Source organism: Hypomesus nipponensis, chromosome 3 (genome assembly GCF_054491055.1).
Source record: "Hypomesus nipponensis isolate SF chromosome 3, ASM5449105v1, whole genome shotgun sequence".
NCBI classification, from domain to species: Eukaryota; Metazoa; Chordata; class Actinopteri; order Osmeriformes; family Osmeridae; genus Hypomesus; species Hypomesus nipponensis.
Genome location: NC_140363.1, coordinates 13,344,264 through 13,358,966, shown reverse-complemented (window position 1 = coordinate 13,358,966; position 14,703 = coordinate 13,344,264). Strand labels below are relative to the sequence as shown.

The following is a 14,703-nucleotide window of genomic DNA, read 5'->3' as shown; positions in this document are numbered from 1 at the left end:
AAGGTCAGACCTGCACAAATTATTGGACGGAATTCAGACTGAATGCAATGATTGGACTGGCTAATTGTCTGTCTACCTCCCGGCAGTAGTCAGGTTCAGTTCTTGTGTTTTGGAAGATTTGCTTAATTCTTGTGCTGGCTTCGGGTCATTATGACCCACCTTTTGCACCACGACGGTGGGTCACATGACCCGAAGGCGGCACATTGAGCACAAGGTTAAGGGAAGCGGTAGGATATTTTAGTTTGAATCCTTTCAAACTCCGGTTTGTAAAACTTGCTTATCCTGTCTTTCAGAAAGTCTTATCAATATGCGTTTTGTGTGTTTTGCAGGCCGAAGCACGAGATCAGCAACTGATAAGGCAGAATCCACATTTGGAAGAATCCTCATCCAAGTTAACAGCATGCTCACGCCACATTCTCACTATTGCGTAGCCTTTTTCTTACTGATTGCTTACTTAATGCATTACGTTTCAATGCAATTTCTATGCATGATATGTTTAATATGGACTGTAAAACATCTTCTGGTATTCTGTTTGGCATTCTGTACTGGCCGGCCTACACTGAATGAAATGTATTTATATTCAGTACCTTAAAATAAACAATGTATTGCCTAAGTAGTGTACCTTTCGTCACGTCAAAAGTGTCTCATCTATCCACATTCACATTAAATGCCAATTTGTGAAACATCTTCACTAATACAGGACAGATATAAAACTAAGGTAAACTGGGCCCTTGATTTCAAAAGAAGAAAAAATATGAATTCACAAACTCTCCAATCAGTTTAATCAAATTGGGAATCACCAAGTGTATATCCAATGGTGGCGCGACCACATCTGTTGTACATGTATCCCATGGAAGGTAAGGAGACGCTACTATTTCAGTAGTAGCTGTGTGTCTGTCCTGTTTGTTCCTAATCACAACAGACCTATCCAATCCATTCACTTTTCCTTCAGCAAGTCTGTCGTATTAATCTGCTGAACTTTGATATTCTTCAATGTTGTGCTTTAATGCAAAATAATACAAAGGTATGTTCTAAGAAGCACTGTTGGCTCTACTCTCAAAGTGAGGAACTACGTTTGGGCGAGGGTGCTCCAAATACCCTGTGAAGTTGTTAAACCACAGAGAAGGAGATGAATGTGTCGATGCAAATATGAAACAAAAAGCCATGTCGAAAACAGACTGAGAAGTGATAGCCCTTTTTGTCTTTGTTTCTCCTCCTCATGTAATTCATCACTTATCAAATGCAACTTTTAGTACAGGCAAAAAACTAGGCATAAAAGTGCCACATTAAAATGTCTTACATTTCCTTTCACTTGGATAACCCCATCGGACATGAAAACATTTTGAATCAAACCAAACCATTTAGATCGCAAATGAAATGTAATCAGTGAGTGTTAGCATACATAGACGCTATCAAACCTGATTTGGTTTACTTAAATGTGTTATCTTGTATCCTTGAAGACCACAGACTGTTTTTGAGGTTTTTGTTTCTACCAGATGAGTCAATGAGAATTTCACAGAACAAACATGTGTTCTGTTAACATGTATTCAATAACTTTGAGACATAACATGTTTCTTTTTCCTTATTGGAAGAAAAAACAACTGCAATACAGTTTTTACTTTGAGAATGATTATATACAGTAATGCAGTTAATTATAGATCTATACAATGATGCACACAACTGGCAGGTTGTTAAAAAGGTTTGTTTGTACATTTTAACATTACCTTTCTGGGATAGTATTTACAGATACATTACAAAATCATTATTTCAAGCTGAGTGAAAAAACTGTAGTCAGGTAGCAAGTAAAACATTGATAAGCTCCATGGCAAGGAAGTAGTTCTGTATCATGATAGAAAACAGCTGCAAAAGCAATACTATCAGACTAACTTTTAATCGCTTTCTTTTTCAAGCACCTACATATAATACTCTAGCACATAAAAATGCAAAGACACAGATGGAAACATATTAAAGTCCTTTTGAAAGGCCACCAATCAAACAGTAGAATAAGTGCGAGAATAAGTCACACCAGGGGAGATATATCCTAGGACCGCATGAAGTCTGGAGACTACACTACACTCTGCAGACTAGACTTCAAAGGCCAACTATTGTTTTTGGACCGTAAGCCTATAAAAGTGCGGTGCAGGCTTTTGAAAGGTCCTCCTCACAGTCAGGGGGCGGCAGAGAGCAGACACCTGGAGCTCACGGAGAGGAAGTATCCTCTGGGGTGCCGCTGACCCCAGGTCTGTTGTAAGGCCTCGCGGTCCAGTTTGTTGAGTCTCTGAGAACACAGACGCAGATCCTGGACCAGTATGGACAGGGCGTCCAGATCAGAAGCATTCCAGGGCCCAGCCACCTGGCAGCCTGGGGAACAGGAACAGAGGACGGTGCAAAGATCAGATGAATCAATTCATTTATTAGTTAAAGAGATAGAGTGAGATGACTACAATGAGGGAAGTAACCTGCTGCTGAGTTGTACCTTGGAGGTTGAGGAGGGTTAAAGGTGGGCGGCCTTGAAGGCCAGACAGGATGTTGTGGAGCCCCGCTGAGGTCACTGACGGGTTCCCTGATAGGTCCAGAGACACCAGGGAGGGGCAAACAGGAAGACACCTGGACCCAAACATGAAGAAAACAGCCTCTTCACACCTATCTGAGACAGTTTGAACAACACCCAGGCCAAGGACCTGACCAATCAACAGTATTACCTGCCACAACACTTCCGCTTTATTCTGATTATAAATACCGAGAACAAATAATCACTTGCTGAGTCCTTTTATACAGCAAATCCAGACAATGGATAGGCTTTCAAAAAGGATCTCGCCAAGGTCCTGGGATTCAACATTATAGTGATTGCAACACTTTCTGGACGATTCTGCAGAAGTAACCAAACGCAATTCAAATTGCAACACTGACATAAACAAACTCAGTCTCACCGAGGATTAAAAGGAATACTTTCAAAAAAGAACCTTTCAATCGGATTACATTGCGCTCTTTCCATCTTGACCCATTGTATGTTTTGTTTCATGCACTTATCCATAGACTTGAAGTAAGTACAGGGACATTCCCCCGAGTCAAGTAGGGTGAAGTGCCTTGATGAAGGACACAACGTCATTTTGCATGGCCGGGTATCGAACTGGCAACCTTCTGATTGATAGCCCGATTCCCTAACCGCTCAGCCATCTAACTCCTGTTATTATTTACAGTCTTCTCTAAAATAATATGATAATGCAGTTTAAAAATAAACTTGTTTGTTTTATTTTTACAACAGAACAGAGGAACACAATAACCCAAAACATTTAAAATAATAATAATCTACTATCGATACCGATAGTTTGGAAAGTGCCTAATATCGGCCGATAATATCGGCCCGCCGATATATCGGCAGGGCTCTAATACACAGACGGACACACACCTGGCAAGAGTGGCAACACTGCTGTCTGTCAGTCCATTTCCTGCGAGGCTCAGGTGGATCAGTGAACAGTCTTCCTGTAGAACATAAGTTGGATCAGACCAAGAATCTGTTCTGAAGACCTCAAAAGTCAAGATCCGATGTCAATCAAGCGGCTACACATTTCATGAAGAAAATGTGTGCGCGTGCGGTTATGTGTGTAAACGTGTGTGTGTACCTGAGACATGATTGTAGTGAGGTGTTCCAGAGCAGGGGGGTCCACAGCTCCACTGCATACAGCAGACAGGTGGAGGTGTGTGAGGCAGTGCAGAGGCAGCGTCTTCAGCACCAGCTCAAACCCCGTGGAGCCCAATGCATTGTGGGATAGACACACTGACTTTAGGTGTCCCGTGCCTGTGTGAGATGGGAACTGTATGTATTCATCTACACACAACATACTATAGTACACAGTCAGTGTTACTGCTTGGATGCAAGGTCTTTAGCCAATAAGAGGGGGTATTGCTGCTCACCTGCAAGGGCCTGAGCCAGTAAGAGGCGGTGTTGCTGGAGGAAGCGTGCAGTGAGGTTGCAGGCTTGCAGGGCCAGCCGAGCCAGCAGGGGACAGGCTGACAGCAGACAGGCCAGGGCTTGGGACACACCATCCCCCAGGGGGTTCACACTCAGGTCCAGCTCCTCCAGACACTACAGAGGAGGTGGGGAGGGAGGGGAACAAATGAGGGCAGAGAGAGGAAAGAGGCGGTGGGAGAAAAAAAAGGGGGTGTGGAAAGAATGAGATAGAGGTGCAAAAGGGGTGTGTGTGAGATATTGGGCATGGCTCTGTAAGACAATGAGCAACACACTACAGCCTGTCCTTATGGTAAAAGAGGTTTGTCACCCCCAGCAGAGTTGGAACTCAGTAACACCAGCCCCACCACAAACACGTCCCTCCCACACAACAGGTTCTCACAAAAGCTACCATGACACAGGAAAGGGTGGTGTTCTCTTCTGAGCCAGCCACCACACTACAAACTATTCATAATTGACACGCACCCCCACACACACATCTTTAGTGGCCATACAAGGTCTGAGCAGAAATGCTAAGCTTTCTAGATGAGAGCAGTGGACCAGAGTGACTGGTCTAACTAGCAGGAAGCTCTGCATCAGCAATGTTTATAAATGACAAGATCACAACTTTCCAAAGAACTGAGGTCTTTACATAGTCGCAAGTGTTTTGAGTTTTCACCTAGTGACCTGCTCTCTACAAGATGGTGACGTGCTAGCATTACATTCACAACATCAAGAGATGAGATTCTTTGAGTTTAGCTGGTGATCCCATGTGACATTGACAGCTTTATTGTTTTTAATTTCTTACCCCTTACTAGTATTGCAAGATAAGAAAACATTTCAGTGTTTCCCACAATGTGATTATATTTGTGGCGGTAGGCAGGGACGGAGCCAGACGATGTAAAAAGTCAGCCGAAATCTTAAAAAAAGAAATTGGATCTGAATTTTGCCATTCGAATTGAACAAGCCTGAATTTTTTTCGATTAGAATGTCAGAAGCTTGAATTTTATTTATAACATTTTTTGGATCTGAATTCTATTTTTTGAATTTGAGCAACCTGTATTTACGAACCTTTAAATTATGGATCAGATCTTATCTTTTTTACATTGAAATGAATTCATTTTTCAATTTTAAAGAGGTGAATTCATAAACCATCAAATTCTGTGGTGTTTACATTTTAATGTTAAGTATTTAATGCCTTTTAAAATTTTCAACGTCACTGAATTGATTCAATAGGCTATTTTTAAGAGAACGCGAGCAGGGCTAGAAGGGGCTATGCGAATCAATGCGCTGCATGCAGCTCTACTATGAAACGTTATTTTTTCTGCCATGTGAAACAAAAATATATACATTTGTGGCGGTCAATTTTTTATTGTGGCGGGCCGCCACAAATAAATAAATGTATAGAAAACACTGCATTTTTGGTTCATGAACAAGCAAAGTTAGCCAAACATGAACTTTACCGGAAACGCGGGTTGAGTCTGTCCTTCCAAGGCGCTAGCGGCCTTCTTAAGCCCCTCCCCCGTGATCTGATTGGAGGACACGTCCAGGAGTCGGAGACGGGGCATGGTTATCACAGCAGCGACCAGTTCGGGGAGGAGGTTGTCGTGGAGACGGTTGCCGGACAGGCGTAGCTCGGTGAGGCTGGTCTGGAGCTTGAGGGAGCGGAGGAGGGGAGCGAGGGAGGGCGGGGCCAAACTCAGACCGCACACAGACACAGACGGGCTTCCGTCCTGCAGCTCACACAGACGAGACACGCGCTTGTTCTCCTCTGTAGGGCCAGACAACAGCACACACATTCATGATACACATAACAAGACATCACGGCTTGGAATGGTTTAGATTGAGGCATTTATGTGTGTCCCGTACCGACTGTCAGGCTGTGACAGGCCTTCCTGTAGCGCTCAGGAAGAGGTGGGAGGTCCCAAGAACTGACCTCCGCCAGAACCTGTTACCACATCATCATTGTCATTGTTATCCCCATCATCCAAAACAACAATCTGGGCTAGCAACATCATGCACATGCAGGATTTAACTTAATCCTCATCTCTCCTGTGCAACAATAGCATCTTATTGTTCTCCCCATAGATACTCTAGTCTAGGCTGATGCCTCTCGCACCTCTTCGTTGGTGTGTAGCACAGCCAGCAGCAAGTCGTGAGGTGAGAGTAGAGCCCCCTCTTTCTGCAGGGAGAGGCGAGGCAAGAGGCCACAGGTGTGGTAGTACCTCTGGGCTGCCTGCTCACACAGCCAGGAGACGGTGCACGAGTCGGCCTCGCTGAAACACAGGAGGAAACATGTTTCACATAGACAAATATGCTCACACATTGTGTTTCACACACCCTCTCACACACCCTTTCAACACCCTCTTGCACACCCTCTCGCACATCCTCTCACACACCCTCTCACACACCCACACAACTAACCTGTGTGGAACTGGGATGAGAAACACATTGTCTTGAACTCTGACCCTCATTCTGATTGGAGCAAGAATTGATGTAGGCACTGGAATGGCCAATGAATGGGTTGGAACCTAAAGACATGGACATGGATGATTATTAAAAGGTTTTACATCAACTACCAAGTTGACATTCCCATTAGATTTCCTAATCTCTTCACCAGTATCCATCTCATGCCCAAAGTTAGTTTTTTTTTTTCACTTTCGATTGACTTCATGGCTAACATCCATCTCTATTTACAGTTAATGAGAGATGAAAAGGAAGAGAGTCTTGACAAATGGCACCACATTATTAGCCTTTCTGACATGTAACAACCAGTGTCTGTCTGTCCTTCTTCATCTCTCAATCAAATAATCCATAAATGGTTCTCCACAGCAGGATGGATAGAAGTGAGAGGACTGAATAACTAGAACATCAATCCAACAGGAAGAATATGATGAGGAACTATCACCATGGGATTGCACCACAGTCTGCTTACATGTCAAGGAACTAGCAGACAACACCAGTATAACGGACTATGGAGAAGGACTTTAATTGGCCTCTCTAAGGGCCGTTTCAGTCTAACCTGAGTAGTGTGGATGTGGGATGGTGGGGGCGTGTCAGGAGGAAGGTCGTCATCATCGGTGACGTTGGGACTGTGCGCCCTGCTGACCTCTCTCCTCCCCAGCATGACCATGCCAGAAAGCTGAGTCATCTTCACCTGCCGTGGCTTGGAGCCCATCCTCAGAGATAGCCCTCTGGAGCTGGAGGACGATGGAACTGCAAGACAAGGGGTGGGGGGGGGGGGGGGACACACACAACAAAAGGAAGTTGAGGTGAATGCTTCTAAGGCTTTGTTTCTTTTAAGTCTGGCTAGCATGTTGTTCGCTTCACACCTCGACGAGCAGCCTCATTTGTGGTTGAAGGTGTGTTTTCGCTTCTCAGCACGGACGGCATCATACTCGGCTCCCCTCGAGACTCCCACCTCCCTTCCAGCTCTGCCCCCACCCTCCTCTTCTTCTTGGGCTGAACGTCACCCAAGTCATCTTCCAGCCAATCGTCTGCCAGGTACTCCTCCTCAGGAACCAATGCCGACTTATTGTTGGCTGAGACCGCTGGTGTGCTACTGAACTGGGGCTGTGATAGGCCCTGGGAGAGGCGGTTCTTGGCACTGCCCAGACCGCGGATGGCGCTGTGGTACTCCTCCCTGGTGAAAACGGAAGGTCCTTTCGCTGTCACAGCTTCTCTGCTGTTGGGGATCAAACTGTCTGTCTCCTGGTCAGAGGGGACTTCTTGTTGACGAGGGGCTGCTGGGATTTGTAGTCTTGGACGGACAGGCCTGAGGGGGCTGATGGCGCAGTCGAGGTCACTGTGCTCAGAGGAGCTGCTGTCATCCTATGGGAGGGAGGGAGAGACAGGGAACAGTGCAAGAGTGATCGACCGTGCATGGGTGTTCCATGCCTGATGACTCAAGGCTTTCTCTGTTTGTCTGCCATTGTGATAAGTACTCTCAGCTCACAGGCCCCAGCAGTGACTAGTGACACAGTAGACATAAAATAAAGAAATAATCAACATTCTTATGGTTGATTTAGATACTTCAAAATAGTACTAAGTATTCCTCCAACTTCCCTAAAACTACTCCTTCAAGGCTGCTTACCCCATAGAGCACCGACGCCTCCGTTCCCCTGCGGCCACGGGCGGCTGAGCCGTTAGAGTGTCTCCTTGAGGGCCTGCGTGGTACCGCGGCCCCCTGCTCTGGAGGACTCCTGGTCCTGGGCAGGCCCTGGCCGGACAACTGGCGCCCTCTGGAGTTGACCAGCGGCTCTGAGTTCTCTGCGTCAAACAGCTGGCTGTCCTGCAGGGCATCGAAGGGCTGGACTGGGACTGGAGCCACTGTTACTGGAAGGAGGCAGGGCAAGGCACGAAGAGAATTGGACCTAAAACCCTTATGGTTCTCAAAGGTTTTGGCAATTGTATATTTCAGTCAACCGTTCAGTCAACAGACAACTGCATTCAATTACCTATACATTCTAGAGTAGGTTAAAGCTATACCATTGAAGCAGATGCGTGATGACTGATCAGCAAATACTCCATGTTCCCTGGAGCTTTGACAGGACAATATGCAGAAGCTACTGGGCTGAGTGGATCCAGTGTCCATGCAGAGGCCTCACCTCCCCCAGCCAGAGCTCTCCTCAACAGCTTCTCTGTGATCATGCACTCCTGCCTGGCCTCCTGGTCCAGGTGTCGGCTGTACATCCTTTGCCACAGGCGCAGGCTGTCCAGGGGGGTCTCACTCTGGGGAAGGGGGGGCACACACACACACACAAGGTGAGGCCGAGACACACACATACTCAGACGCACACAGAAAACGTACACACACACACACACACACATTCAATCCCAAGACAATTCTTAATTGTAGACAAGTAACCACACACACACTCACCTTTGAGTTGCATATGGTGACGGAGGCCCCTCTCTCAATCAGCAGTCTGGCTACCTGGAAGTGGCCACAGGTGAGGGCATCGTGGAGAGGGGTCACACCCTCACACAGCGGCCCCCCAGGGTGGTTTATGTTGGCCCCGCGCTCCAGCAGCACGGCAGCTATTTCTGAATGGAAGGAGAAGCGGTGTGATATAGAGAGAAATAGGTTGTATGTTTGTGTGATTGGGTGTGTATTACTATAGCTGTGAGTATGCATTACCATGGTGTCCATGGTTGCTCGCTTCATGGAGGGGCGTCCAGCCACAGTAGTCCATGGGGTTGATGGGATGACCCTGACATAAAGAGATACACAGAGAGATTCTTAAGGTTGAAATCCAGAGCACAGAAAGAGAGATATGGATGTATGCAGCACTGTGCTAAAGTCATAGGCACAAAAAAAAGTAAAACTAAAATGCTTTAATTATTTCTTTCTTTCCCCACACATTTATACAGCCGGACAAATACAAAAGACAAAATAAATACTTTAGACAATATTAATGTAAAAAATCTTGTGCCTAAATCATTTGCACAGTACTGTTTATACGCATATGTATCCAGTTTGTATAGAGAGAGTGGGTGGTGTAGGTAGGTCTCCTCACCTGCTCCACCAGGTACTGGACCTGCTTCAGGTTGCCGTCGATACAGGCTCTGTGGAGCGAGGTCTCGCCCTTCTCGTTCCTCTTGTTCCACTGGGAGACAACAGATCAAGCCAGGGTCAGTCCCAGTTCTCACAGGGGAGAACAGCGGTACGGATTTACCAGATATAAGAAGTCGAGAGAGAAGCTTCATGACTCTGAACATTGGACCGATAAGACCTGTACTGGTGGCACTCACCCTGCCTGGCCTTCTCCTCCCAGTCACCATTTTATCATACTCCTCCAAGTCATCATCTAGGAGCAGACACGAGAGAGTGCATCTGTGACTTCTTCGAGCGGAAATACTAGCAATACTTTAGGGTTGAATATTAGCCTCCAGCTGTTCCTTCCGTCTAGGAGGTATGGGTCCCAGCAGTGGACAAACCTAGTCAGGACACGGTACCTCCAACTCACCTGAGTCTGAGAGAGGGATGTCACTGTCTTCTAGAGGTTCGCTGTTCTCCATCACCTCTTCCTCCTCGTCTTCCTCTCCCTCGTCCGCGCTCCAGCCCTTGGCAGCACACAGCTCCTGTAGACGGGCCTCCGTGTCATCACCCTGCGACGATCCCCCACGCCTCTGGGCAGCTAGCCACGCCCTCAACACTCGCTTCTGGGAGCGGAAAACACACAGAACACTGTTCCAGATGTCCATCTATGACTCGTCTGCACGATCCCGGTACAGAACATGGTACAGTGTCAAAGGCAGACATCGTTTCAACTATTAGCTGTGCGTAACGGACAAACATCCTTTCAGCAGATTGTCTATTTGAAACAGTGAGCCAGAGGGAGCGACAATAATCGAATGATGTATCTCACCTGTAGTGTAGCCTGGCCAGCACTCTGGGCGCAGGTAAGGGCGCTGCTGTAACTGGAGTCTACATGATCCATGTCCAGGCCGCTCTCTTCGTACGAGGCTGCGATGTTCATCCACGTCTTACACTCCTACGACACACACCAAATGTTCACGACACACACCAAATGTTCCAGAAGGTTTCAAACGCTTCCTGGTTTTGACTCCTCGATGCATGCATGCGTTAGTGACTGTGTGCATGTTTCGTGTGTGCATGTCCCAGGCCAGGCCAGGGTTGGTGTACCTCGGTGGGGTTCCCCTGGCGCAGGGTCAGCTCCTGACGGTAGTGCTCCACAGCCATGTGGGGCTGCCTCAGGTCAGAGTAGGTAGCAGCCAGAGACACGTGGATAACAGCCAGCTCTCTTCCAGGCTTTCCCAGCGCTTCAGCACTGGACAGCTGTTCACAGACGCACACGAACACACAGACACGCACACACATACAGGCAGGGTGTCACTGGAAAAGCCCTCATTAACTTATTTTCATCAATGACTTCATGGGGGGAAAAAAAACTAAAATAAATAAACCAAGCAGATTAGAAGTTAACAACTGTGTATGAAAATGTCTGTGAGAGAGAATGTGTGTGATTCCGTTACCTGTGCCTGGTAGGCTTCCAGGGCTTTGCGGTAGCAGCCGACCTTACAGTAAAGGTCGCCCAGCTGCTCTGCCAGCTCCACAGACTGCTGGAGATTTTGCTCCTCGCCCGGTTCCTCCCCTGCCTCCTCCAGCTGACAGCCTCGGATCGCTGTGTCAAACCACAGTGAGAGAAACAAACACACAAGATCAATCTTTTTACTGTGTACCAATTCACTAGTGTTCAGGTTGAACTCACTATCTGTCTACACCGAGCTTTACGCCACAACCCCTGAAACAATGTTTATTTGGGGGGGGTTTTCTCCAGATTTTGGACTTCTCCGTCTCTCGCACCCCCTTCCCCCTGGTGCTCTGTCTCTGTCTCACCGTGTTTGAAGGCCCTCTTGACAGCTTCTCTGTCCACCGGCTGCTGGGAGCCCAGAGTGAAGGCCCTCTTCAGTGAACGCCTGGCTGCCACAAAGTCTCCCAGAGAGAGCTGCACCTGAACACACACACACAATTCTGTAAGAAACTTTCTGTAAAAACAGAAAGAAGGACAGATGAGAATAGCAGTTAGCAAAGTGTGAGTTCTTACTTTTCCAATGCAGTGGAAGCAATCGCTCTCACTGAATTTGTCCTTGATCTTACGAGCACACTCCTTAGCTTGCTCCAAGCAACGCACGGCATTGGAGTGCTGCCCGTTACGGAAGTAGATGTTGCCCAGGTTGAAGTTGGCGCGATACAGATCCTCCAGAAGCTGGTTCTTTCTACACACGAGCCACAGAAATCACACAACAGCTGATGAGATAATATGATATCTTGGGTCATATGAACTGGCACCAAGCTGGTATGAAAGGCCTTATGGAGGACATAAGAGTTGCTCTAGTTTTGAAAGCAAGGATAGGTTTCTTACTCTGCAATGAATACACTGCGGCGGATGAATTCACTGCAGCGCTTAGGCTCCCCCAGGTGGTCGCACACCAAACCCAGGTTGAGGAAGAGGCGCGCCCGCATCTCATTCAGCTCGCGCCCAGCCACCGTACCTGAGCCAAGATGAGAGTGGACATGGAGGAAGAGAGGGGGTTGAGAGATGATGGAGGAAAGGGGTGAAGGAAGTGGATGGAAAAGTGGTCATATTTCAGAACCTGGTGAGACACACACACACACACACACACAATCTCTGCTAACCTTCAAGACGCTCATCCACAATAGCCAGGCTCCTCCGGAAAGCATCCTCTGCTTGTTTCAAACTGTCCCTTGATTGGTCTGACTCAAATCTAAAGAGAAAGGTTCGGCCAATGGTTGCCAAAGCCCTCTGCTCCTCTGCGTGGTCTCTGACAGAGCGGGCTAAGTCCAGGTGACACCTCTGATGCTGGAAAGACAAAACATAGATACCCCACAGAATAAGTGTCACTATTGACTGGAGACAGGGTTATCTGTCACCAGTCACCAACTCTACCTCATCAACTTGAGTTGGTTCAATGTTAACCTGCATGTTTTGGAGATCAATTGTTTACCTTCAAAGCAGCCTCAATGTTGCCCATCTCCGCGTAGCATTCTCCAATTTTACGATTGGCAACAGCCCGACCAATCACATCATTCACAGCCTCAGAGAGAGCAAGCTCTTGTCGATGCTCTTCAATAGCAGCTTCATAGTCACCTGAGATAAACAGTTTATGTAGACACTGTATACCAGGTGATCACATAAGCTAAAGACCCATTTAAATCAACAGTAATACGAGAAAATATTTACAGATTACAGAGCTATAGAAAAATGGCAGATGATACGCAAGTCCAACAGGTTAGATGTACTACATGAATCCCTACTCAATGAGTATTGCCATGACGCATTATTGATAATTTGGGGATTGGGAGTCACGATCGATACATTTATATGACTAAAGAAAAGTCACTACCATTTCTGGACAGGAGCTCCCCAAGTTGATTGCACAAGTCGGCCTCTTCTCTGATGTTAGAGCTGTTCTGGGCCTTGGCCTTAGCCTTCTGTAACACTTCAATGCGGGGAGGATGAGGAAAAGCAGACAGTCACACGACTTCGTTTCCTTCCTTCCATTATACTGAGTTATGAACTCCTTGAAGCTTGATAGAGCTATTCTATTTTGAGAGGATAGCAATTTGACTGATACTTACGTTTTATTTCCCGGGAGGAACTCATCTTGTCAGCTACTGTACTAGTCAGCCTGACAGCGAAATGTATCCACGTTAGCCGTGTGAGCTAGCTAGCATGCCAATACAGCAGATACAAGAAACAAAATAACTTGATACAATGTTTACCACCGCTAGCACCTTGCTGTCCACTTCCTAATTTGACACTCTTGAGATCCACTGTTGTCACAAAGAACGATTACAAGACCGATTTTCTATTGATCATTGGTTATCCTTTCTATTCAAAACATCCTTTTCTAATGCCCCGCCAACTGATGTTTACGCGAATGACGTCAGGAGGATAGGTTGCCAGGTTCATGACAAACATCACCCTTGTGATCAAAGTATTTTGGAAAAAAAAGCAGAAACATTATTTTTTTGTATTGTTACCATTGGTTGATCTCCCTTTTTTAAGGTTCTGTGCTGAATTCCTTGGATCTATATCTCAAGACCATCAAAACGACAAGTCTCTTGAGAATACCGTACCCAAATGTTAAAGAAGATATTCCCCTGTAGAGGTCAGTAAGTGTGCATAATTTATATCTTTGACTGTAACACGCATATCAATGTGCCCCCCAGAATCAAATGCATTTTTTATTGCGCATGAATGTGCATGATCTCCAGCCGTATTGATAGAGAAGAAATGCATTGAAGTCAAGCAATATTTCTCCCAATTGTAGACATCTGCTATGATTTTAAATAATTGTGCTCTCATAGGCATTGCAGGACTGTTATATAATCTTCATAATATCCATATGATGCATAGTGCACAAACACACTATGGCTTAATATTGGGATCAGAGGAAATATTGAGATATTGTTTTTAGTCTTGATAAATACATGCAGGTCTTTGTATTCTATCATAGTAATTGATAGGTTGGTGATATGGCTTTAATTTACATCACTTTTATTCTTGTAAACTGGGTCACGATACAAATCCTCCTCAATGAAAAGATCCAAAAATACAAACATTACTTACACCAATTGTGAGATTGATGTCTGTGGAAGTAACCCAAATTCATCATCTAATAATCCAACTGTTCCTGTCAGCTATAAAAAGAAAAAGAAAAAGGGGGACACAAACCTTCCATGTGTGACGTCCATGTCCCTAGCCCTTATGATTGGCTTGTTCAAATAGTCAACACGTGAGAGAAAACAACATGTGTTTGAGCTTCTGTGTGCATGCACAGCTGCACCACTATATTGAGTTTCAACAGGTTGGATGAACAAGATGTGTCTGTCTGGGGACAGCGAATGATAATCAACCTCATACTGTATGTAACCTCTTTGTTGGAAGGATGTTATGTTACGTATGATATGTATTAGGTGATGTTTGTGTCATGTTTCATTGATGGATGGTTGGTCTTTGACTGATTACCATCCCTGCATTGGATTGTGTGTCTCATAGTGACCTATTGGACTGTGCAGCGTAGTACTGTTTGTTAATTGCTAGATCTTCTTGGAAGCACAAAGACTCTGATTTCCACTATTGAAGTCTCAGTGGGAGCAGCTAAGCCGCCTTCCACACCAGAGACTTCCTGTCTGTGTGAGTGATCCGGTATCTCCAACCATTGACCTCTCAAATGAGCACGCCGTATCATTATGAGGATTG

At 46.0% G+C, this 14,703-nt stretch overlaps 1 protein-coding gene across 2 annotated transcripts; it reads right to left on the bottom strand.

Annotated features, from left to right (window-relative positions):
- Positions 1–765: 765 nt before the first annotated feature.
- Positions 766–13,369, bottom strand: tonsl (tonsoku-like, DNA repair protein). 2 transcript variants are annotated; one of them, XM_084677137.1, is made up of 29 exons: positions 13,233–13,369; positions 13,077–13,126; positions 12,842–12,937; positions 12,443–12,585; positions 12,114–12,297; positions 11,839–11,968; positions 11,521–11,692; positions 11,313–11,427; positions 10,949–11,097; positions 10,599–10,751; positions 10,321–10,446; positions 9,919–10,114; positions 9,704–9,759; positions 9,469–9,558; positions 9,090–9,162; positions 8,832–8,995; positions 8,557–8,680; positions 8,043–8,284; positions 7,282–7,780; positions 6,972–7,165; positions 6,374–6,480; positions 6,069–6,225; positions 5,819–5,897; positions 5,413–5,720; positions 3,916–4,087; positions 3,624–3,799; positions 3,410–3,483; positions 2,477–2,607; positions 766–2,361 (listed from the first exon to the last, which is right to left on the bottom strand). In XM_084677137.1, exons 2-29 carry the CDS (start codon positions 13,099–13,101, stop codon positions 2,168–2,170), a joined length of 4,329 nt encoding a protein of 1,442 aa, XP_084533263.1. In that variant the 5' UTR covers positions 13,102–13,126; positions 13,233–13,369; the 3' UTR covers positions 766–2,167. The 2 variants fall into 2 exon arrangements, with proteins under 2 accessions (XP_084533263.1, XP_084533270.1); XM_084677144.1 differs by having other exon boundaries at positions 8,043–8,278; positions 13,077–13,363.
- Positions 13,370–14,703: the final 1,334 nt, after the last annotated feature.

What these genes read in the sequence shown, in the direction of transcription:
- tonsl (XM_084677137.1), bottom strand. Translation starts at nt 13,101, where the DNA reads ATGAGTTCCTCCCGGGAAATAAAAC. An exon ending in TGGAAGCCTACCAGGCACAG is followed by an intron (nt 10,752 to 10,948) that starts GTAACGGAATCA and finishes GTCTGTGAACAG; the next exon opens with CTGTCCAGTGCTGAAGCGCT. An exon ending in TCACTACAATCATGTCTCAG is followed by an intron (nt 3,484 to 3,623) that starts GTACACACACAC and finishes TATGTTCTACAG; the next exon opens with GAAGACTGTTCACTGATCCA.